A 26,393-nucleotide genomic window follows, 5' to 3' on the forward strand; every position below is an offset into this window, starting at 1 on the left:
ACCTAACCAAAAACTTTAGAGAGAACTTCAGTTCATTCGTGCATAAGTTCCCTTGTCATACTGTAATCATTGGTGGAGACTTTAATCAAACAACAATCAATTGAGAAAATTACAGTTTTGTTAGTCATGGGTGTGACAATACATACTGCAAAACATTACTAAATGTCTTCTCTGAAAACTACCGAGAACAGATAGATTGGAGCCCCACTCACGATGGAAATATATTAGATCTAATGACAACAAATATATCTGACCTCTTTGAGGATGTCCATATGAAGACTGGTATCAGTGAGCATGGTATGATTATGGCAACAATCCTTACCAAATACACAGGATAATTAAAACATGTAGAAAGATATACATACCTTCAGCAAACTATCAGTAGACTCTAAGCTCAATGAGGAACTTCAAACTTTTAGCACAGGACAGGAACATGTAGAGGAACTATGGCTCAAGTTTAAAAGAATAACTGATGATGCACTGGACAGATATGTATCCAGGTGAACAATTCATAATATGAGGGACCCTCCATGGGATCCAGTCACAGCAAAGAAACTTCTAAAGAAACAAAGACTACCGCACAATAGGTAAAACAAAGCACTGGGCTATAGAAAGAAAGACACTGAATGAAATGCATTTAGCTACCAAGTGAGCAATGCGTGAAGCTTTGAATGTTAACTGTAACAGAATCTTGTCAAATGATCTTTTACAAAACCCAAAGAAATTCTGGCTGTATGTAAGGGCTGTTAGTGGGATCTAGATTACTGTCAGTCACCCACAAATGAGGTGGGAACTGAAATTAAGGGTAGTAAAGCAAAAGCTGAAGTGCTTAACTCCATCTTAAAATGTTCCTTTGCAATGGAAAAACCAAGAATTGTCTCAATTTAATCCTCATTCCACTGAAAAGATGAGTGTAATAAGTGTTAGTGTCAGTGATGTTAAGAAACGGTTGAAATCGTTAAAACTGAACGAAGCTCAAGGGTCGATGGCATCCCTATCAGATTCTATAGTGAATTTGCGGCTGAGTTAGCCCCCCTTTTAACTACAATCTACGGGAGCTCGTTGGGGGGGAGGGGGGGAGTGCTCAGCATTTGGAAGAAAGCACAGTTCACATCCATTTACAAGAAGGATAGTAGAAGCTGATCTGATGGAATTACGTTTTCCTGGAGACATATGAGTCTAAACTTTATCTTTGATAAGGATAGAAACTGAAGCAATAGATTAAAATTTGTGCCATGGCTGGGACTTGAACATGAGTCTCCCACTTACTAGGCAGATGTGCTAACCACTACATTATGGCTACCACAGGCTACCCTAGACCAATGTTCTCCCTAACACAAACTTCAGTTCACACCTTCAGCCCATTTTCCTCTTCTTAAGTCATCAGTATTGCTGAGGCTCTCCAGCACTGGAATAGCACCCCAGCCTTGTATACAATGGGGAAATATTGTCACAATGCTATGGTGGTGTAGTGGTTAGCACATCTGCCTAGTAAGCAGAAGACCCATGTTCGAGTCCTGTCTGCAGCACAGATTTTAATTCATTGCTTCAGCTTCTATCCTTATTGATGATGGAGGTACACGCAGGATTTAACCCAAAACTGGACTAGGGTAGTCCATGTAGCTTTGGTAGCCCTACTGCTTCAGTGAAGTAGGGGTTAACCCATTTGTCTAGTGGGCAGGAGAACTGGGTTCAAGTGCCAGCTGTGGCACAAATTTTAATTCACTGCTTCAGCTTCTAGCCTTATCGAAGATAGAGGAAATGATCCACAAAACTACCACCCAATATCCTTTGTTGTAGAATCTTATAGCATATTCTGAGCTCAAACATAATGAGATATTTCGAACAGAATGACCTCCTCCATGCCAACCAGCATGGATTTCAAAAATATCGATCATGCGGACCCCAGCTTTTCTGACATGATATACTGAAAGCTTTGGATCAAGGCAGTCAGGTAGAGGCAACATTTCTTGAGTTCTGAAAAGCATTTGACTCAACAGCACATCCAGACTTGTTGTCGAAACTATGATCAAATGAGGTAGCAAGCAGAAAATGTCACTCGGCTGAGGATTTTTTGGTAGGGAGCACGCAGCATGTTATCTTGGATGTAGATGCAACTTTGGGTGCACACTAGGAAAGTGTGTTGGGACTCTTATTTTCATGTTTATATTAGTGACCTTGCAGATGATATTAATAGTAACCTTAGAATTTTTGTAGATGGTGCAGTCTTCTATAATAAAGTACTATCTGAAAGAAGGTGCACAAATATTCAGTCAGATCTTGATAAGATTCCAATGTGGTGCAAAGATTGGCAATTTGCTTTAAATGTTCAGAAATGCAAAATTGTGTACTCCACAAAACAAAAAAGAAACATACACTGAAGAGCCAAATAAACTGGTACACCTGCCTAATATTGTGTAGGGTCTCTGCAAGCTTGCAGAAGTGCCACAACACAATGTGGCATGGACTCAACTACCTGAAATAGTGCTGGAGGCAATTGACACCATGTATCCTGCAGGGCAGTCCATATATCTGTAAGAGTACGAGGTGGTGGAGATCTCTTCTGAATAGCACATTGCACGGCATCCCAGTTTGGCTCAATAATAATCATGTCTGGGGAGTTTGGTGGCCAGTGGAAGTGTTTAAACTCAGAAGAGTGTTCCTTGAGCCACTCTATAGCAAATATGGACGTGTGGGGTGCCACACTGTCTTGCTGGAATGCCCAACTCCTTCAGAATGCATGATGGACATTAACTGATGCAGGTGATCAGACAGGATGGTTATATAAGTGTCACCTGTCAGGATTGTATCTAGACATATCAGGGGTCCCATATCACTCCAACTTCATAAGCCCCCGCCATTACAGAGCCTTAAACAGTCCCCTGCTGACATTCAGGATCCATGAATTCATGAGGTTGTCTCCATACTCGTACACATCCATCCACTTGATACAATTTGAAACAAGACTCATCCGACCAGGCAACATGTTTCTAGTAATCAACAGATCAACAGTCCAATGTCGGTGTTGATGGGCCCAGGCAAGACGTAAAGCTTTGTGCTTTACAGTCATGAAGGGTACACGAGTGGGCCTTTGGCTCCAAAAGTCCAAATCGATGATGTTCCATTGAATGGTTCGCACACTGACGCTTGTTGATGGCCCAGCATTGAAATCTGCAGCAATTTGCGGAAAGGTTGTACTTCTGTCACATTGAACAATTCTCTTCAGTCATCGTTGGTTCCGTTCTTGCAGGATCTTTTTCTGGCCGCAGCGATGTAGGAGATTTGATGTTTTACAGGATTCCTGATATTCACGGTAGACCCGTGAAATGGTCATACAAGAGAACCCCACTTCATTGCTACCTCAGAGATGCTGTGTCCCATCACTCATGTACCGACTATAACACCAAGCTTAAACTCACTTAAATCTTGATAACCTGCCACTGTAGCAGCAGTAACTGATCAAATAACTGCACCAGACACTTGTTTTTCATATAGGCATTGCTGACCGCAACACTGTATCCTGCCTGTTTTCATATCTCTGTAACTGAATATGCATGCCTATACCAGTTTCTTTGGTGCTTCGGTGTAGAATCCTACGATTGTAATATCAATGAGTCACAGCTGGAATTAGACAACTCAAATAAATACCCGGGTGTAACACTTAGTAGGGACATGAAATGAAACAATCATGCAGGCTTAGTCACATGTAAAGTAAAAGGGCAGCACAAGTAGTCACAAGTTTGTTTGATCCATGGGAAAGTGTCACACAAATGCTGAAGAAACTGAACTGCAGACTTTGGAGGATAAACATAAACTATCCCAAGGAAGCCTACTTACAAAGTTTCAAGAACTGACTCTAGGAATGTACTACTACTCCCTTTGTATCACTCACACAGGGATCGTGATAGCAAGATTAGATTAATTACAGCACACACAGAGACATTAAACAATAATTCTTCCCATGCTCCATACATAAATGGAATGGGACATACCCTCTCCCATGCACTTCACAGTGGCTTGCAGAGTGTAGGTGTAGACAATGTGCAGATCATATTCGTCCAGCATTTCAGAATAAGAGCACTTAGTGACTTGCATCAAACTTTACACATAATTTCAAACTTCATTAAATATTTCCTCTACTTTAAATAAGAACATTTTAGGTTAGGCTTTACTGTGACTGTTATTGACATTGAATGAAACAACAAGTTTACTATTACCAGTCACTGTTTATTTCTCTCCACGGCGCATTTCAAAGGTTTAAACCTCCATCATCAGATGGATTTACATTTGTTAGTATGACATTTGTATGTGTGTGTGTGTGTGTGTGTGTGTGTGTGTGTGTGTGTGTGTGGAGTAACTTGTGGCACTGTCTAGTGGAGAAACAAAACACTATTTCAGAACATGGTTTTGGGTTACTTTTGACAATAAACTACATGTTTATCTAACAGTAAAAATAAAATAAGTAAAATAGAATACCTACAGAGGTCACAGGTTTTTTTCACTGTTGTAACACATCATATGTATACTGTCATATTTTATAAAAAAAAATATGCCGTTTGGAAACTATATGGTGCAGATATCATATAGCAGAAGAGAAAACATTATCACAAAGTACAAATAATATACATAGTAACAACATTATTACAGAATAAATTTTTTAAGGATTTTGGAGATGTTTGTTTTGAGGCGTCGAATGCATGTGATGGAATAAATACACTCCTGGAAATTGAAATAAGAACACCGTGAATTCATTGTCCCAGGAAGGGGAAACTTTATTGACACATTCCTGGGGTCAGATACATCACATGATCACACTGACAGAACCACAGGCACATAGACACAGGCAACAGAGCATGCACAATGTCGGCACTAGTACAGTGTATATCCACCTTTCGCAGCAATGCAGGCTGCTATTCTCCCATGGAGACGATCGTAGAGATGCTGGATGTAGTCCTGTGGAACGGCTTGCCATGCCATTTCCACCTGGCGCCTCAGTTGGACCAGCGTTCGTGCTGGACGTGCAGACCGCGTGAGACGACGCTTCATCCAGTCCCAAACATGCTCAATGGGGGACAGATCCGGAGATCTTGCTGGCCAGGGTAGTTGACTTACACCTTCTAGAGCATGTTGGGTGGCACGGGATACATGCGGACGTGCATTGTCCTGTTGGAACAGCAAGTTCCCTTGCTGGTCTAGGAATGGTAGAACGATGGGTTCGATGACGGTTTGGATGTACCGTGCACTATTCAGTGTCCCCTCGACGATCACCAGTGGTGTACGGCCAGTGTAGGAGATCGCTCCCCACACCATGATGCCGGGTGTTGGCCCTGTGTGCCGCGGTCGTATGCACTCCTGATTGTGGCGCTCACCTGCACGGCGCCAAACATGCATACGACCATCATTGGCACCAAGGCAGAAGCGACTCTCATCGCTGAAGACGACACGTCTCCATTCGTCCCTCCGATCACGCCTGTCGCGACACCACTGGAGGCGGGCTGCACGATGTTGGGGCGTGAGCGGAAGATGGCCTAACGGTGTGCGGGACCGTAGCCCAGCTTCATGGAGACGGTTGCGAATGGTCCTCGCCGATACCCCAGGAGCAACAGTGTCCCTAATTTGCTGGGAAGTGGCGGTGCGGTCCCCTACGGCACTGCGTAGGATCCTACGGTCTTGGCGTGCATCCGTGCGTCGCTGCGGTCCGGTCCCAGGTCGACGGGCACGTGCACCTTCCGCCGACCACTGGCGACAACATCGATGTACTGTGGAGACCTCACGCCCCACGTGTTGAGCAATTCGGCGGTACGTCCACCCGGCCTCCCGCATGCCCACTATACGCCCTCGCTCAAAGTCCGTCAACTGCACATACGGTTCACGTCCACGCTGTCGCGGCATGCTACCAGTGTTAAAGACTGCGATGGAGCTCCGTATGCCACGGCAAACTGGCTGACACTGACGGCGGCGGTGCACAAATGCTGCGCAGCTTGCGCCATTCGACGGCCAACACCGCGGTTCTTGGTGTGTCCACTGTGCCGTGCGTGTGATCATTGCTTGTACAGCCCTCTCGCAGTGTCCGGAGCAAGTATGGTGGGTCTGACACACCGGTGTCAATGTGTTCTTTTTTCCATTTCCAGGAGTGTATTTCTGGTGATATATAAATCCTATTTTGACAAGTTAATGTAGCTTAAACTTCATACTCGTTTATACAACCAGGTGGCACGTTATAAACTTCCAGTACAATAAGTATGTTGGCTACAGTGGTAAAATTTTAGTTGGGATTCACAGTTAGGCTGGAGGCAGAGGGAGAGGAAGAGAAAGAGAAAGTGAGACGCAGGGAGAAGGTGGAAAGAGTGATTGTATGAGAGCAAACTCTACAAAGCAGGGGGGTCTTAAGATTACATCTGTTACGTGTAATAACTGCCTAAAGGTTGGGGCTATACATTGGTTAATGCTTTAAAATATGCAGATGGATGTACAATTTTGGCCAGGAGTTGCTGTACAGAGTTTCAAGCTGACAGGGGGTACAAGCTGTTGGTGTGATGATATATTTGCAAATGAGGTCAATCCCTTCAACATTTGGGGGCTATCGTGGTAACATAACTAAATATTTATGCTAAATATTAAGGTGTCCACCATAATGCCACCTACACTGGTCAAGGGCTAACACCATGGCCATCACCCAGCATGTCCACCTAGTTTGATAGTCGTTGCTCAGAGTCCTGGTGGCATAAAAGGATAGGCATCTACCTACTCTTTCTCTTATGTAAGAAGGGATGGGGCGGGTTTAACAGCTCGGGCACCAACTGTATGGGTCATGGATTGTCAGTGAGCTATGGTCGAGAGGACATACGATGACACCCATCACATTGGATTCATTACTGCTTGGGCTGCTTGGCAGGAGTAGTTGTCCACGTATGGGGGATGTGGTGGTGGTCATGATATGCTATGCATTTGGTGCCATCTGAAGTGTCCTTTACTAAATGACCTGCACTACCATCAAAATTTTAAAAAAAGAGAAAAGGTGGTTCAAACCCGAAAATGGGGATTAGATTTTAATTTACCGGAATTGTGATACAAGAAAGCAAAGGGTGCGGTCCAGTTCAGAACTTAAGGAACAGGTTGACATGAAGACTTAACACAGGGTTCAGAAGAATCTGATAGATATTTGAAAGAGGGGAACAGAGAACTGCAACATGGGAAATGATAAAAATACTACAATAGCTCTGAGCCTCACACCAGCCATATACACACCCATGTAGTAGAGAGACAGCCCCTGGAGTGAATGTAATTTAGGGTCTTTGTGACTGAGAAAGAAAAATTCAGTGGAATGGTGATAATTCATTTTCTTGTCAGCTGCTAGTGGTTTGGCATTTTCATAATTACATTGAATTAGTGAATGGATTCCAGAAACGTCAGGCAGCAGTTGCAAGAAGCAGGTCCGACTGCAATTTCATAATTGTCTGATGTAAAACAGAAAAAACAGCTGTCAAACACAGCCACTACACCAAGCACCTGGAGATGGCACAACAGAAAAGAAAAGAAAAACACAGTTTGTGTTATACTTTGAGGGAAAAGGAGGTCATTACACTAGATTTAAGTAATCTGCCATTTAATAGAAGATAAGAACAATAATGGGGAAATATTGTTTCTGTGTGTCATTTGTTTTGGGTTGAGAAGATAGACAGACATATAAACTGAATGATGCAGTTTATCACTGTCGCTACATCATGATGGGAAATCTGCAACTACATTTACAATTATACTCTGCAAAATACCGTGATGTGCATGGCAGATGGTACGTCCCATAGTACCAGTTATTAGTGTTTCTTTCTCTTCCATTCACATATTGAGCATGGGAAGAATTATTGTCTGAATGCCTCCGTGCATGCAGTAATTATTTTAATCTTATCCTCGCAATCCCTACTGAGCGATACATAGGGGGTTGTAGTATATCCCTAGAGTAATCATTTAAAGCCGGGTCTTGAAACTTTGTTAATAAACTTTCTCGGGATAGTTTATGTCTGTCTTCAAGAGTCTGCCTTCAGTATCTCTGTGACACTCTCCCATAGATTAAACAAACTGTGACCATTCATGCTGTCCTTCTCTGTATAAGTTCAATACCCACTGTTAGTCCTATCTGGTATGACTCACCCAAATGCTTGAGTAATATTCTAGGATGGGCCACAAGAGTGATTTGCAAGCATTCTCTTTTGTAGACTGATTGCATTCCCCAGTATTCTACCAATAAACCAAAAACTACCACCTGCTCTACCCACAACAGAAGCGATGTGAGCACCCCATTCCACATCCTTACAAAGTGTTGCACCCAGGTAGTTATATCAGTTGACCAATTCCAACAGTGACTCACTGATATTATAGTCATAGGGTACTACATTTTTTCGTTTTGTAAAGTGCAAAATTTTAGATTTCTGAACATTTAGAGCAAGTTGTCAATCTCTGCACCACGTTGATATCTTATCAAGATCTTCTCTCAGATGGTACTTCATTATAAATAACTGTATCATCTGCAAAAAGCCTGAGTTTACTATTAATATTATCTGCAAGGTCATTAACATACAACATGAACAGCAAGGGTCCCAACACACATCTCTGGGGCACAGCCAAAGTTACTTCTACATCTGATGATGACTCTCCATCCAAGATAACATGCTGTGTCCTCCCTACCAAAAAGCCCTTAATTCAGTCACAAATTTTGCTTGATACTCCATATGATTGTACTTTTGACAACGAGCATACATGCAGTACTGAGTCAAATGCTTTGAAAATAGAGAAACACTGCATCTACCTGGTTGCCTTCATCCAAAGCTTTCAGTATATCAAGTGAGAAAAGTTCGAGTTGGGTTTCATATGATCGATGTTTTCAAAATCCATGCCGGTTGGCATTGAGGAGGTTGTTCTGTTCAAGATTCCTCATTGTGTTAGAGCTCAGAATATGTTGTAAGATACTACAACAAATCGATGACGAGGATTTTGAATGGTAGTTTTGAAGATCACTTCTACTATTCTTCTTGAAGACAGGTGTGACCTGTGCCTTTTCCCAAGAAGTGGGCATGGGTTTTTTGCTCAAGGGATCTAAGATAAATTATAATTAGAAGTGGGACTAACTTAGCTGCAAATTCAATATAGAATCTGACAGGGATTCCATTGGGGCCTGGAGATTTGTTCAATTTTAACAATTTCAGCTGTTTCTTATCTCCACTAACACTAACACTTGTCATTCATCTTTTCAGTGGTACAAGGACTAAATTGGGGCAGTTCTCATGGGTTTTTCTTTGCAAAGGAACATTTGAAAACAGAGTTAGCATTTCAACTGTTGCTGTGCTAGCATCAGTTTCAGTTCCTGCAGTGGCTGGGACAATAGAAGCAGCAGAGAGGCTGGTCGGTTCTCTCATGAACACATCGTTCACTCATGTTTCCTCACAGTGATTTTTTTCTGTTTCAATAACAATTATTCTGCATTGTTGCTACAAACAAACATATTTGTAAAACAGGGCAAATGCGTATAATCTTAAAGTTTTGTTCTAACTGTGACATGTAAACAAACAGTGACGTACTCTAACTGTGTGAGAATCTCAGGGTGATGCTAAGCTGCTAGCAAGGCTGCAGTGACGTGGTACAGAGGTAAAGGTACTGGACTTGTATTCGAGAGGAGTGGGCATCAAATTTCTTTGTGAACACAGGCTTTGTGTTGAAGTTTACACTTACTAACAGTCTTTAGTACATATTCACTGTACACACAAGCAGTGAACAAGAGGTACAGAATCACACTGTATATTGAAGCTAAGCTCATGGCAAAGTTGTTTTTTTTCCCTATGACCCCCTGCTTGCCTCATATGGACAGTGGGTGGGCTGGCAGCAGTACAATACTACACTCTTTGGCCAAGAGCATTCTTAAAAATCTACCAAAGATGAGGGAAAAAGCAACATGAGGACTTTTTTCATTTTAATTTAAAAAGATTAATGATGGACTGCTAAAAGGACAAAAAAAAAATACATAACATTTAAAAAAAACACAATTTCTATGTGCTGATATTCTTCTATGAAAAGGCTCTGAAGCACTGTACTTTCACTTAAAATGTGGAGGACCTGCACTGAGTGAGAAGCATTGTGACAGTACAAAATATGTTCCATAGGATTGAGGGGTGTGGGTAAAAAGATAAGGGTCTGTCAGGGAGGGAAACAATGCTCATTCCAATGGTATATCTGTACCCAGTGTCACAAGCAGCTGACAGTGCTTGCCATCTTTTTTCATTAGTTCATGCCTTTTCTGCTTTGACCGATCAAATACATGAAGACTAACGCGTCCTCCAAACAATATGTTTATACAATTTAGAAGGAAAAAAGGACGATTAGGATTTAATGTCCATGTACAAGCAGATTACCAGAAATTGAATACATATTCAGACTGAACATGGACAAGACAGGCAATTGGTCACATCGTTTTCAAAGGAACCATCCTGTCATAAGGCTTAGGTGGTTTGGGGGAATTGTGGAGAAACAAAGCATGTAACTGATTCAGTCACTGAAACGGGAGTTATCACAATGTCTGAAATCAGTCCATATTTGCTGCCAATAGTGCTGTGAGCTGCGAGTGGCTGTCACAAGACAAGTGCTGGGAAGAGGCCACACCCTTGAAATGTTTGCTGTGTTGCCTGGTAGAATCCCATGACTGAGCTGCTTGACATAAGTGAGCACTGTTTTGGGAATGGTAGTTTTCGTTGGTGCTCCCTGTATCTGCATATTAGACCGGTTGCTTTGTGATAACAACTGCCGCCTAAGACCTGGACTACTCTTGGACAGTACGATTCTGTACTTCTTGTTCACTGCTAGTATACTCAGTGAATACGCAATACAGAGTGTTAGTAAGTGTAAACATCAACACAAAGCCTGGGTGTTCACACAGAAATCTCATGCCCGCTCCTCCTGAATGCAAGTCCAATACCTTTACCTCTGCACCACATCACTCCTTGTATAAAATTTAAAATTTCAAGCCTTGCTAGCAGGAGAAATAATGAATGTATATGTTGATTATTTATCTGCCTTTCATATGCATCCAGAAAGGGGAGGGAGGGCAAGATAAGGCACTGGCCACATCCTTTAATTCAGGGGGCGGGGGGCAAGATGAGACTTGTAAGTAGCCATAAAAAAGTTCCAGTTCCGAACCTGTTAAAAAGATACGTAACACCACTATTAAATAACTTTCTTTAGAGAACAGCAGCTGACTGCACTATATTTTTTCCTTTCACTAAGAGCTGGAGGGAGAGGGGGGATGGGGGAAGGCTTGTGTGGCTGTCACTTCATTCAGAATAAATTGTGCCGGTTCCTCGGCATGGTGGTAGCTTCACAGATGCCCGGCAGGAAGGACCAGTTCAAAGTCCACGGTAAAGCTAAAAGTGGCTACATTATACATACACCCCAGTCTGACGGTTGTTTTCTAGCATTCGTCTCCCCTGGTTCATTCTTTACTCAAAAAGTTCAAAAATTTAGCTTTCAAACCACTTTTATTAATATGTAAGTCAACCTCAAAAATAGAAATTATGAAGATAATGAAATAAAACCGTTAATATGACGAGTTTTATAAGAAAACATTGTTTTTCAGTATCAACCCAAGATTACTTGTATACAAATAAAAATACCTTTTGTAATCATTTTCTAGCTCTATTTCCTAATTTGTTGGATGTGCTGCAGATAAGCATATGAGTGTCTAATTACAGATCATTAACTGAAAAAGTGGTTTACATATTCATATTGATTATATCAAATAACATACTTTGCATGTATGCTTCAATTTGGGAATCAAAGTAATTTACACTGAGGTGTCAAAAGTCATGGGATAGCGATACGCACATATACAGATGGCAGTAGTGTGGTGTCACCACCAGACACCACACTTGCTAGGTGGTAGCCTTTAAATCGGCCGCGGTCCGTCAGTATACGTCGGACCCGCGTGTCGCCACTGTCAGTGATTGCAGACCGAGCGCCGCCACACGGCAGGTCTAGAGAGCCGTCCTAGCACTCGCCCCAGTTGTACAGCCGACTTTGCTAGGAAAGGTTCACTGACAAATATGCTCTCATTTGCCGAGACGATAGTTAGCATAGCCTTCAGCTACGTCATTTGCTACGACCTAGCAAGGCGCCATTACCAGTTTGTATTGAGATTATTATTGATGTATCAACAAGAGCGATGTACACCAATTATGGATTAAAGTTAAGTATTACATCAACTACGTACTTTATTTGCTACTATTAATTCCCTTAACTGTTCCAGACCTCGCGCCGGCCTGCGTGAGCTTAAGCGCGTGCCTTTCGGCTTCACCTCATAGTGACTTGGCTGTCTTGCCAAGTCACAACAAGTAGCATACTGTACACTGTATTGATGTGATTCATATGAAAAGGTTTCAGACGTGATTATGGCCACATAATGAGAATCAACATACCTTGAACATGGAATGGTAGTTGAGGCTAAATGCATGGAGCATTCAATTTTACAAGTTGTTATGGAATACAGTATTCCAAGTTCCACAGTGTCAAGAGAATGCCGAACACAAATTTCAGGCATTACCTATCACAAAGGACAATACAATGATGAACTTCACTTAACAACCAAGAGCAGCGTTGTTTGCTTAGAGTTGTTAGTGCTACTAGACGAGCAACACTTCATAAAATAATGGCAGAAATCAATGTGGGACATAAAACGAATGTATCTGTTAGGACAGTGCAGTGACATGGTAGCAGATGACCACGTAAGTGCCTCTGCTAACAGCATGACATTATCTTCAATACCTCTCCTGGGCTCATGAACCCTAGATGACTGGAAAATTGTGGCCTGGTCACATGAGTCTTGATTTCAGTTGGTGGGAGCTGGCAGTAGGGTTTGAGTGTGGTGCAGATCCCTCAAAGCCATGGACTCAGACTGCCATAGAAGCAATGTGCACACTGGCGTTGGCTCACATGGAATGGACTGGGTTCTCTGGTCCAACTGAACTGATCACTGATTGGAAGTGTTTATGTTCAGCTACTTGGAGACCATTTGCAGCAAATCATGGACTTTATGCTCCCAAATAATGATGGAATTTTCACATCATCGTGCCGAAACTGTTTGCGACTGGTTTAAAGAACATTCTGGACAATTCAAATGGATGATCTGGCTACCCAGATCACCCGACATGAATCCCATCAAACATTTATGGGGTTTAATCGAGAGGTCAGTTTGTGCACAAAATTCAGCACTGGCAGCACTTTTGCAATTATGGACAGCTATAAAGGCACCATGACTCAATATTTCTCCAGGAGACTTCCAACAACTTGCTGAGGCCATGCCACTTCAAGGTTCTGCACTACACCAGGCAAAAGGAGATCTGACATGGTATTAGAAGGTATTCCATGACTTTTGTCACCTCTGTGTAGTTTCAAAACAATACTGAGTAGCTAATATTTGAGATATATTATGTTTTATGAGCTTCGTGTCAAATTCAGTTCTGAGGTTCTGACCCATCCACTGATTCATCGAATCAGTCTCATAAAAAGTAACAATTTCAAAATCTGCCCCCTACTATATAAATTTCTGCCGACGCCTATACCACTTTCATGGACTTTTACCATTTCTTTTGTAACAATATTCACATTATTAACTGTCATTTTTGAATGAGGGCATATTGTGGCTGTAACATTTAGGTTAGGGTATTTAATGATATTAAAATGTTCACACTAGTGAATGAAAAGTTTTAATAAGCACACCAGACAAACTTTAGGTGTGCCCCAGGGCAGCGTAATAGGTCCGCTGCTTTTTACGATTTACATAAACTATCTAGTTGATGGTATTGAAGCAGCATTAGACTGTTTGCCAATGATGCTGTAGTCTACAGGAAAGTAGTACCACACAAAAGTTTTCAGTGAGGATTTGCAGACAATAAATGCGTGGTGCAACGACTGGCAGTTATCCCTCAATATTAGTAAGTGTAATCTACTGCGTATAACAAGGTGAAAATACCCATTATAGCACGAGTAAAAAATAAATGCCCAGTCTTTGGGAGCGGTAACATCTGTCAAGTATCTGGGTGTGACTATTCAAAATGATCTCAAATGGAATGAACAGAATACACAAGTAATGGGCAAGGTGAACTCTAGATTGCTGTTTATTGGTAGAATCCTGAAGCGATGCAGTCCTTCAACAAAGAAGATTGCTCACAACACGTTAGTTCGTCCAGTCTTGCGAGTATTGTTTGTCTGTATGGGACCCTTACCAGTTGATTCAAGAGATTCAGAAGGTCCAAAGAAGAGGGACAAGATTCGTGTCTGGTGCATTTAGCCATCGGGAGAGCATTACAAATCTCATATAAAGTTTGAAGTGGCACACACTCGCAGATAGGCGACGCGCTAAACGGAAGGGGCTGCTCACTAACTTCAGAAATCCGATCTTCGCTGAGGATGTAGAGCACATATTATTATCTCCAACTTTCAGATCCCGGAATGATCACCATTCAAAGAAAAGGGAAAAGGGAAATTAGAGCTTGTACTGAGGCGCTCAGACAGTCGTTTTTTCCCTCGCGCGATCCGCGAGTGGAACAATGGGGGGGAATATGACTTTGGCGCGAATTGTGCCCTCCACCACGCACTGTGGAGTATATATGTAGATGTAGTCACCTCAGGAGAGATCACGCTACTACCACCATCTCTAGCCTGGGCAATGGCCTCAATTCGGCAAAGAAGAGGTTACACAAGTTTCTTCAGGCATGCTAAATCCAGGTGAAGTCACTCAGTGATAATTAGATCCTGTACACCTACAAAACTAGGGCGATGTTCAGAACGAATTTTCACTATGGGGCAGAGAGTAAGTGATTTAAAACTTCTCAGAAGATTAAAACTGTGTGCCATACTGGGACTCAAACCTGGAACCTTTGCCTTTCGCTACGATAAGTGCCTTAATTGAAATGGCAACTATGTAGAAAAGTAGTATTTAAGTGTGGCTTTCATCTGCATATAATAAAAAAATTCCAATACTTTATTTATTTTTAATTCCAAAACGTAATGTATTTTGTGGATAGCCTTCGTAGATGAGTTTTGCTTTTTGGGGGACAAAATAACTGATGATGGTCGAAGAAGAGAGGATATAAAATGTAGAATGACTCTGGCAAGGAAAGCGTTTCTGAAGAAGAGAAATTTGTTGACATCGAGTATAGATTTAAGTGTCAGGATGTCTTTTCTGAAAACATTTGTATGGAGTATGGCCACGAATGGAAGCGAAACATGGACGATAAATGGTTTAGACAAGAAGAGAATGGAAATATGGTGCTACATAAGAATGCTGAAGATTAGGTGGGCAGTCCCTCCATGAACCATGGACCTTGCCGTTGGTGAGGAGGCTTGCGTGCCTCAGCGATACAGGTAGCCATACCGTAGGTGCAACCACAACAGGGGGGTATCTGTTGAGAGGTCAGACAAACGTGTGGTTCCTGAAGAGGGGCAGCAGCCTTTTCAGTAGTTGCAGGGGCAACAGTCTGGATGATTGACTGATCTGGCCTTGTAACACCAACCAAAATAGCCTTGCTGTGCTGGTACTGCGAACGGCTGAAAGCAAGCGGAAACTACGGCCGTAATTTTTCCTGAGGGCATGCAGCTTTACTGTATGGATAAATGATGATGGCGTCCTCTTGGGTAAAATATTCCGGAGGTAAAATAGTCCCTCATTCGGATCTCCAGGCGGAGACTACTCAGGAGGACGTTGTTATCAGGAGAAAGAAAACTGGCGTTCTACGGATCGGAGTGTGGAATGTCAGATCCCTTAATCGAGTAAGTAGGTTAGAAAATTTAAAAAGGGAAATGGATAGGTTAAAGTCAGATATAAAGGGAATTAGTGAAGTTCGGTGGCAGGAGGAACAATACTTTTGGTCAGGTGAATACAGAGTTATAAATACAAAATCAAATAGGGATAATGCAGGAGTAGGTTTAATAATGAATAAAAAATAGGAATGCCGGTAAGCTACTACAAACAGCATAGTGAACGCATTATTGTGGCCAAGATAAATATGAAGCCCACCCCTACCACAGTAGTACAAGTTTATATGCCAACTAGCTCCGCAGATGACGAAGAGATTGATGAAATGTATGATGAGATAAAAGAAATTATTCAGATAGTGGAGGGAGACGAAAATTTAATAGCCATGGGAGACTGGAACTCGACAGTAGGAAAAGGAAGAGAAGGAAATGTAGTAGGTGAATATGGGATGGGGGTAAGGAATAAAAGAGGAAGCCGCCTGGTAGAATTTTGCACAGGGCATAACTTAATCATAGCTAACACTTGGTTCAAGAGTCATGAAAGAAGGTTGTATACATGGAAGAAGCCTGGAGATACTGGAAAGTATCACATAGATTATATAATGGTAAAACAGAGATTCAGGAACCAGGTTTTAAATTGAAAGACATTTCCAGGGGCAGATGTGGACTCTGACCACAATCTATTGGTTATGAACTGTAGATTAAAACTGAAGAAACTGCAAAAAGGTGGGAATTTGAGGAGATGAGACCTGGATAAACTGAAAGAACCAGCGGTTGTAGAGAGTTTCAGGGAGAGCATTAGGGAACAACTGACAGGAATGGGGGAAAGAAATACAGTAGATGAAGAATAGGTAGCTTTGAGAGACGAAATAGTGAAGGTAGCAGAGGATCAAGTAGGTAGAAATACGAGGGGTAATAGAAATCCTTGGGTAATAGAAGAGATATTAAATTTAATTGATGAAAGCGAAAATACAAAAATGCAGTAAATGAAGCAGGCAAAAAAGAATACAAACGTCTCAAAAATGAGATCGACAGGAAGTGCAAAGTGGCTAAACAGGGATGGCTAAAGGACAAATGTAAGGATATAGAGGCGCATATCACTAGGGGTAACATAGATACTGCCTACAGGAAAGTTAAAGAGATCTTTGGAGAAAAGAGAACGACCTGCATGAATATCAAGAGCTCAGATGGAAATCCACTAATAAGCAAAGAGGGGAAAGCAGAAAGGTGGAAGGGGTATATAGAGGATCTATACAAGGGCAATGTTCTTGAGGACAATATCATAGAAATGGAAGAGAATGTAGAAGATGAAATAGGAGATATGATATTGCATGAAGAGTTTGGCAGAGCACTGAAAGACCTGAGTCGCAACAAAGCTCCGGGAGTAGACAACATCTCATTAGAACTAATGACAGCCTTGGGAGAGACAGGCCTAACAAAACTCTAGCATCTAGTGAGCAAGATGTATGAGACAGGCCAAATACCCTCAGACGTCAAGAAGAATATAATAATTTCAATCCCAAAGAAAGCAGGAGTTGACAGGTGTGAAAATTACCGAACTACCAGTTTAATAAGCCACGGGTGCAAAATACTAACACGGATTCTTTACAGACGAATGGAAAAACTGGTAGAAGCCGACCTCGGGGTAGATCAGTTTGGATTTCGTAGAAAGACTTAGAGAAAGCTTTTGACAATTTTGACTGGAATACTCTCTTTCAAATTCTGAAGGTGGCAGGGGTCAAACACAGGGAGCGAAAGGCTATTTACAATTTGTACAGAAACCAGATGGCAGTTATAAGAGCCGAGGGGCATGAAAGGGAAGCAGTGGTTGGGAAGGAAGAGAGACAAGGTTGTAGCCTATCCCCGATGTTATTGAATTTGTATATCTAGCAAGCAGTAAAGGAAACAAAAGAAAAATTCGGAGTAGGGATTAAAATCCACGGAGAAGAAATAAAGACTTTGAGGTTCGCCGATGACATTGTAAGTCTGTCAGAGACAGCAAAGGACCTAGAAGAGCAGCTGAACGGAATGGACAGTGTCTTGAAAGGAGGATATAAGACGAACATTAGCAGAAGCAAAACGAGGATAATGGAATGTAGTCGAATTAAATCGGGTAATGCTGCGGGAATTAGATTAGGAAATGAGGGGCTTAAAGTAGTAAATGAGTTTTGCTATTTGGGGAGCAAAATAACTGATGATGGTCGAAGTAGAGAGGATATAAAATGTAGACTGGCAATGGCAAGGAAAGCGTCTCTGAAGAAGAGAAATTTGTTAACATCGAGTATAGATTTAAGTGTCAGGAAGCCGTTTCTGAAAGTATTTGTATGGAATGTAGCATGTATGGAAGTGAAACGTGGACGATACATAGTTTGGACAAAAAGAGAATAGAAGCTTTTGAAATGTGGTGCTACAGAAGAATGCTGAAGATTAGATGGGTAGATCACATAACTAATGAGGAGGTATTGAATAGAAGCGAAATTTGTGGCACAACTTGACTAGAAGAAGGGATCGGTTAGTAGGGCATATTCTGAGACATCGACGGATCACCAATTTAGTATTGGAGGGCAGCGTGGAGGGTAAAAATCGTAGAGGGAGACCAAGAAATGAATATACTAAACAGATTCAGAAGGATGTAGGTTGCAGTAGGTAGTGGGAGATGAAGAAGCTTGCACAGGATAGAGCAACATGGAGAGCTGCATCAAACCAGTCTCTGGACTGAAGACCACAACAACAACAGTTGGGCAGTTCACGTAACTAATGAGGAGGTTGAGAATGAGGAGGTGCTCAACAGAAGTGGGGAGAAGAGGAATTTGTTACACAACCTGACTAAAAGAAGTGATCAGTTGGTAGGACACGTTCTGAGGCATCAAGAAATGACCAATTTAGCACTGGAGGGAAGCGTGGAGCGTAAGAACCGTAGTGGGAGACCAAGAGATGAATATACTAAGCAGATTCTGAAAGGTGTTGGAGTAGTTAAAAAGCTTGCACAGGATGGAGTAGCACGGAGAGCTGCATCAAACTAGTCTCTGGGCTGGAGCCCACAACAACAAGAGCGTGCCATTCAACACTATTATTCTGCGGCGTTCGTTGTATGAACGACGTGGACGACGCGAAATTGATCTGTAGTGGTACTCACGTATGCTTTGGCCAGCCGGTAGACGTTGTCGAGTAGCGAGCCCGTGGTTTCGTCAATGAAGACTTTCGCCACCGACTTGTTGCTGGCCATGCGGCCGAGGATCTTCTTCTGGGCGCGCAGGCCAATGTCCCGCGCGCGGAAGCCCTCCGACATGGCTGCAACAGTGGAAGGATGCACTCACTCACGGTAGCTGAAATAGACCTCTTTGCAGGCGCTACATGAAGAAACAACGACGATTAGTAAAATATGTTTACGGAACAACATCGCACAGCACACAGAAAGTACTGACAAATACACTACTGGCCATTAAAATAGCCACACCAAGAAGAAATGCAGATGATAAACGAGTATTCATTGGATAAATATATTATACCAGAACTGGCATGTCATTACACTTTCACGCAATGTGGGTGCATAGAGCCTGAGAAATCAGTACCCAGAACAACCATCTCTGGCAGTAATAACGGCCTTGGTACGCCCGAGCATTGAGTCAAACAGAGCTTGGATGGAATGTACAGGTACAGCTGCCCATGCAGCTTCAACACGATACCACAGTTCATCAAGAGTATTGTGACGAGCCAGTTGCTCGGCCACCATTGACCAGACGTTTTCAATTGGTGAGAGATCTGGAGAATGTGCTGGCCAGGGCAGGACCTGCAACATGCGATCGTGCATTATCCTGCTGAAATGTAGGGTTTCGCAGGGATCAAATGAAGGGGAGAGCCACGGGTCGTAACACATCTGAAATTTAAATTCCACTGTTCAAAGTGCCGTCAATGTGAACAAGAGGTGACCGAGACGTGTAACCAAATGCAACCCATATCATCACGCCGGGTGATACGCCAGTATGGCGATGACGAATACACGCTTCCAATGTGCGTTCACCGCGATGTCGCTAGACACGGATGCGACCATAATGATGCTGTAAACAGAACCTGGATTAATTGGTTTGCCATTCGTGCACCCAGGTTCGTCGTTGAGTACACCATCATAGGTGCTCCTGTCTGTGGGGTAACCGCAGCCATGGTCTGTGAGGTGATAGTCCATGCTGCTGCAAACGTCGTCGAATTGTTCGTGCAGATGGTTGTTGTCTTGGAAACGCCCCATCTGTCGACTCAGTGATCGAGACGTGGCTGCACGATCCGTTACAGCCATGCGCATAAGATGCCTGTCATCTCGACTGCTAGTGATACGAGGCCGTTGGGATCCAGCACGGCGTTCCGTACTATCCTCCTGAACGCACTGATTCCCCCGTTGGGATCCAGCACGGCGTTCCGTACTATCCTCCTGAACGCACTGATTCCTTCTGCTAACAGTCATTGGATCTCGACCAACGTGAGCAGCAATGTCGCGATACGATGAACCGCAATCGCGATAGGCTACAATACGGCCTTTATCAAAGTCGGAAACGTGATGGTACGCATTTCTTCTCCTTACACGAGGCATCACAACAACGCTTCACCAGGCAACGCCGGTCAACTGCTGTTTGTGTACGAGAAATCGGTTGGAAACTTTCCTCATGTCAGCACATTGTCGGTGTCGCTACCGGCGCCAACCTTGTGTGAATGCTGTGAAAAGCTAATCATTTGCATATCACAGCATCTTCTTCCTCTCGGTTAAATTTCGCGTCTGTAGCACGTCATCTTTGTGGTGTAGCAATTTTGATGGCCAGTAGAGTAAGTCTTTATTTACAGATAAGGTACACAACAGCTGCGCGGAGTGGCCGCGCGGTTAGAGGCGTCATGTCACTGATTGTGCGGCCACTCCCGCCGGAGGTTCGAGTCCTCCCTCGGGCATGGGTGTGTTTGTTGTTCTTAGTATAAGTTTGTTTAATCAGTGTGTAAGTCTAGGGACCGAAGACCTCAGCAGTTTGGTCCCTTAGGAATTCACACACATTTGAACATCAGCTACACAACAAAACATTATTGCTATCCCCGCGCCATGAGATGCCCCAGCTCGTGCTGACGCTATAGCCTGAACTACAGATCGCACGCTTTTACTTGGCCACTGAGCGCAGGGTGCTGGGTGCTGGGAGTGGAAGTTTGCGATCGTCTCGCAGCGCTTTGGCTGCTGGGACAAGGCCCGCCTCCTTCTTCCAGAGCAGCCACCTTCGCACATAGATCAACACTAATTCACAACGGCTACTTATCGGTACGCTGCACAATACTGTTACGTAGTAATGATGGCAGGGACAGTAAGAAATTCGGAGAGGCGCGAAGTCAGCCGACTTTCATCAATCACAGAGGGGCCAAGCAGAAGTGCGTGAACAACAATGAGCTAATTACTACCTAACAATGAGAAGACTTACGAGGGTCACAGTGTGTAGATACATCCTTCCCGCTTGTTTTCAAACATAGTTCAATCTGTTCCCGTGTGTGGCGCCGTCACAGCATGTCTTGAAGATGGCTGCTACACTTGACGTTCGTCAGAAGCAACGTGCTGTCATAGGATTCCTGTGCTGTGAAAACGAGACAGCGGAAAACATCCACAACAAGTTGAAAAAGGTGTATGGAGATGCTGCTGTCGATTGCAGTACAGTTAGTCGGTGGGCAAGCATTTTACGTGATGAAAGCGGGAACGGCAATATTGAGGATTGTCCTCGCAGCGGCAGGCCTCTTACTGCACACACTCCAGCCAATCTGCAGAGAGTTAACGAATTGGTGACTGCTGACAGACGCATCACAGTGAACGAATTGTCACGCTACGTTGGGATAGGGAAAGGAAGTGTTTGCAGAATACTGAAAGTGTTGGCGTTAAAAAAGGTTTCTGCCAGGTGGGTTCCCAGGATGTTGACAGTGGCTCACAAAGAAGCAAGAAAAACGGTATGCAGCGAACTTTTGGAACAGTACGAGAATGGTGGAGATGAATATCTTGGAAGAATTGTGACAGGTGATGAAACATGACTCCATCATTTTTCACCAGAGACGAAGAGGCAATCAATGGAGTGGCATCACGCAAATTCACCCAAGAAAAAAAATTCAAAACCACACCATCTGCTGGAAAAGTTTTGGCTATGTTGTTTTTCGATTCCGAAGGGCTCTTGCCTGTGGACATCATGCCAAGTGGAACCACCATAAATTCTGATGCATATGTGACGACACTGAAGAAACTTCAAGCTCGACTGAGTCGTGTTCGACCACATCGGCAAAACCAGGATGTTTTGCTGTTGCACGACAATGCACAGCCACATGTCAGTCAAAAAACCATGAAAGCGATCACAAAACTCGGATGGACAACACTGAAACACCTACCAAACAGTGGCTCCAACAGGTTGGTCCAGAATTTTACCGTGTGGGTATACAGGCGCTGGTTCCAAGATGGCGTAAGGCAGTTGAGAGGGATGGAAATTATGTGGAGAAATGAAAATATTGTTCCTAAAGGATGCATCTACACACAGTAAAACTTTCAAACATTTAGAATAAAAGATGGATTTTTAAAAAAATAATGTGCATTTCTTTTGGAGTGACCCTCGTACAATGAATCTGGACGCATACACATCATGACTTTGCACCCATTTCAATATTCCCCTCCGCCAACCTGTTCAAGACTGCAACACCATTTTGAGATGGGTTGAAAACTTAAACACACTCCATAATGAAGAAAAAGCTACCTGGCCTGTCAACACTGCACATACGCCCGAATGCACTGAGCGAGTTACGGGTGTCTGCACTTGAGCTGAACGACCGGTTCGCTCGCGTGTTGCTAGTAGGGATCACAAGGTGTATGCGTAGTTGCAATCCACGCCACTGAACCCAACCAGCACTCGGTACCTCGCGATTGCCGTAACGTATTGTGTTGTAATTTGGTTTACGAGCGAAAACAATGTTGCTTACGGCAGTGTGGATTTTTATTAGTAACTGGCGGCTGAGTTCGGAGTTGCGCCATAATTATCAGTGTACTGTGGGATTTTTAGAGTAAGTTTTCAAGTGAAAAATAATGGTTTGCTGCGCGATCGCCAGTTGTACTAATCACTGCAGACAACTAAGTAAGTTAGGAATTAAATTTCACGTGCTTCCTAAAAACAATGAAATGAAACGAAAGTGGATAAATGCTTGTAAACATGGATATTCATTTTCTGTCGAAAATGCTCTTGTCTGTTCAATAATTTCACTGATTCGGATTATGAAACGGATCTGAATATTCCTTCGAAACGCAAGTTTAATACTGGATGCTGTTCCAGCTCTACATCTACCATCCCCTGGTGCTGTCTTAGGGCGTAGTAATGGACCTAATAATGTGAGAAATATTCGGGCACACGTTACCGTAAAGAAGTAGAAAATATTTTAAAGGTAAATACTTTACTAACTATTGAAGAAGCTACAACTAGACAATAACTGTGAAAACAAACACTGTTGCAAATGCGCCAATGTGAGGTTACGCCAACATTTTGAAATTATGAAAACGGAAATAAGAGACCCGAGGCAAAAGAACGCAGATTTTTGGGATCGTCTCTCACGACGTAGGACTGAGTTACATGAAATTAAACATGTTCAAATAGTGATTCAAGGCTCTTTTTCTACCAGTCAACAATAAGTGGTTATGAAAGAACGGTTTAAAAACTGGTCCTCTGAGGATATTGCAAAGGGTGCGACTTTACACCGCCTACGTTATAAACTGTTATCTTTCGTCAGAGATGTACAGAAATAGCCTTTACCTTGTGAAGTCACTATTAGAGAGAAGACTCACGCAACTTAGCGTTTCATCCCTTTTTCCTGATTTAAGCCTTAGTGTTTTGGAAACGCAAACTTTTAAACAAAATTTCAAAAAGACGTAGCTCGGAAGTATTGCATTAGCATTTCACCGAACACAGAAAAAAAACTGTCTAACTAATACAGAGCGACTAATAATAACAATAATAACTAAAACATGGAAAATCTCGATTACATTCATACCTGCGTATCAGGTAAATATTTGTGCGCGTACTTATATGCTTCAATGCAGCGCGGGAAGGTTCACGGTGACGTCACAGCTCACAGTCCGCCTGTGCGTCACTCCTACCGAGTATTCTAGTAACCGTGGGTGCCATATTACGATGCTCCATACCTCCGAGTTCCTAATTTCATGGCTGTCTTACGAAATCAGTTTCCAGGCCACATTATCTCCAGATATGGCAATCTTCACTGACCTACTCGCATCCCTAATCTAAGCTTAATTCAGTTATTTTTGTGGAGATACCTCCTGTCCCGAGTATATATTAACTAGCCACACTGCCTTGAATATCTTAAGATGACAGCCAAAGAAGAAAACGTTCGCATTCCACGCCAGATGCCAATCGATGCTACTTTTCGGTTTTCAGAACCGCTTAGAATCAAGGATAAACCTAAATACCGGTAGCCAAAATCTGAGATCTTCAAATCATAAATGACGCAATGGAATTCCCAACATAAACTTAGCCTATGCACTATCATAAATGAAACTATTTTTACGCAAAACTAACTGCATCATATTTGAAAATCGTGACGGACCCTAGTAACGAACATGTAATGGATAAATGCGTGTCAGAACTGACACGAAAGTCGAAAGCGAGTCGCTGGAAGTACCAGGTATATTCTCTCTCCTTATTTATGTAAATATTATCAGCCAGTACAAACAATGTCCAACACAATCAAGACTACATACAGAATGACTACTTACTGCGATAGCGCACAATAATGTTACGCCGTTACGGTTTGCAACGATCGTGAACATTCCGGAGCGCCACTTGGCCGACTTTCACCCATCACGAAGGGCAAGTTCAAGTGTGCAATCTGTACTGACGCCCTATAGAAATACTGGCAAGGTAACGAGACAGCACGGTGTTTCAAATCCAGAAGTCGCAAGGTGGAAACCACAGAGAAAATCAGAAAGCTTTTATTTGCAACACCTTCCGGCTGCTTCTCTACATAGTCGCCGCTCCGGTTCACACATCTGTCGTATCGTGCTACCAGCTTTCCAGTACCCTTGTCATAAGAAGGCAGCCAACTGTGCTGTCAGCCAATTCCCTATGGTGTTTATCAGGTCGTTGTCTGTGCCAAAATGCTGTCCGCCCCCGATAGCAGCTGCGTGGTCAGCGTCGCGGAATGTCATGCCAAGGGTCCCAGGTTCGATTCCCGGCTGGGTCAGGAGATTTTCGCCGCTCAGGGACTCGGGGCTGTGTTGTCCTCATCATCATTTCATCCCCGTCTCCGACAAGCAAGTCGACCAATGTGGCGTTGAATGCAAAAAGTACTTGCCCTCAGCGGCCGAACTTCCCCGAGTAGGGGACTCCCGGCCCACAATGCCGTACGCTCATTTCCATTTTTGTCCCAAATTCTGCCCTCCTGTCCCGCGTTTCTTGTCAGCATATGATGAAAATCAAAGGGAGCCGAGTCTGAACTTTATGTGTTCAAATGTGTGTGAAATCTTATGAGACTTAACTGCTAAGGTCATCAGTCCCTAAGCTTACACACTACTTAACCGAAATCATCCTAAGGACCCATGCCCGAGGGAGGACTCGAACCTCCGCGGGGACCAGCCGCACAGTCCATGACTGCAGCGCCTAAGACCGCTCGCCTAATCCCGCGCGGCTGGACTTTATGCTGAGTGATCAACAACTCCCATCGAAAACGCTGCAGAAACGTCTTTGCTGCAGCTGGAGCGTCCAGACCAGTGATGTTGAACTTTGGCTATCTGATCGTGCCAGCCATAGATGCTCATGTTTCGTTTCTTGGCAAACTACAACATGGCTGCTAGGAAATGTCACTAGAACACGAAAAGAAAATACTTTTCAATTCCGCTCCCTCATCAGCCTATTACATCATATGTTGACATAAAGTTCAAAATAAGAAATTAGTCTGCAATTCTTTGTCACATGCAGACCGATGGAAATTTATTTGCCAAACTACAATATGGCGGACGATGCAAAGCACGTGTATTTGCAGACACGCTGCAGTTCTATACTCAGAGACCAGACTTATACATCCAGATTGTATAGAGATCAGTGGTTCAGCCGGACATTGACATAAAGAAGAACAAAGGCTCATGACAACAGTCTTCCTCGCTTGTTCTGAGTCACCCAACGTAGACGTTGAAGAGTCACGCTGCAGTGATGGTCGTGCCACGTTCCACGAATTCCAACAACGAAATTCCTTTTCGGTCCCGGAACACTTGCTCGTGGAATGAGGATGAATCAACTGTTAACCTGCTCTGTTGTTTCTTAATTTTCGAAATGGACCAATGTCTCGTTCCAGTGTCAATTTTGTTCAAAAAATCTTCTTCATCATGGTGGTTCTGGAGAAATGTTAAGGCGGCGCCCATTCGCTGTGTTTGCTGTTAGTCGGACAGCATCTTGAGAACCCATCTCGCACATTTGTCTCTCACTCAAGATGGTACAAAGAGCTTTGCTTGAAATTTCGCGAAATAAATAACTCAACAAAGAAACTGTAAACTGTCGATTTTCTCGAATCGCTTGATTCACTCACTGAACAAGATCATCGGTTGACATTCG

General features: G+C 43.1%; 1 protein-coding gene and 1 non-coding gene across 3 annotated transcripts in view; one reads left to right on the forward strand and one right to left on the reverse strand.

Annotated features, from left to right (window-relative positions):
• Nucleotides 1–26,393, reverse strand: part of LOC124622399 (tumor necrosis factor alpha-induced protein 8-like protein) — a 905,915-nt gene that overhangs the window by 12,358 nt on the left and 867,164 nt on the right. For both annotated transcript variants that reach the window (XM_047148087.1, XM_047148086.1), the window contains one exon: nucleotides 18,929–19,083. In XM_047148087.1, the coding sequence (XP_047004043.1) occupies nucleotides 18,929–19,081 (153 nt within the window). In that variant the 5' untranslated portion in view covers nucleotides 19,082–19,083. The remainder of the gene's footprint in view (nucleotides 1–18,928; nucleotides 19,084–26,393) is intronic.
• Trnat-agu lies at nucleotides 1,458–1,529 on the forward strand. Its single transcript has one exon. It is a non-coding gene; the product is annotated as a tRNA-Thr (tRNA).

Source organism: Schistocerca americana, chromosome 7 (assembly GCF_021461395.2).
Source record: "Schistocerca americana isolate TAMUIC-IGC-003095 chromosome 7, iqSchAmer2.1, whole genome shotgun sequence".
Taxonomy (NCBI): domain Eukaryota; kingdom Metazoa; phylum Arthropoda; class Insecta; order Orthoptera; family Acrididae; genus Schistocerca; species Schistocerca americana.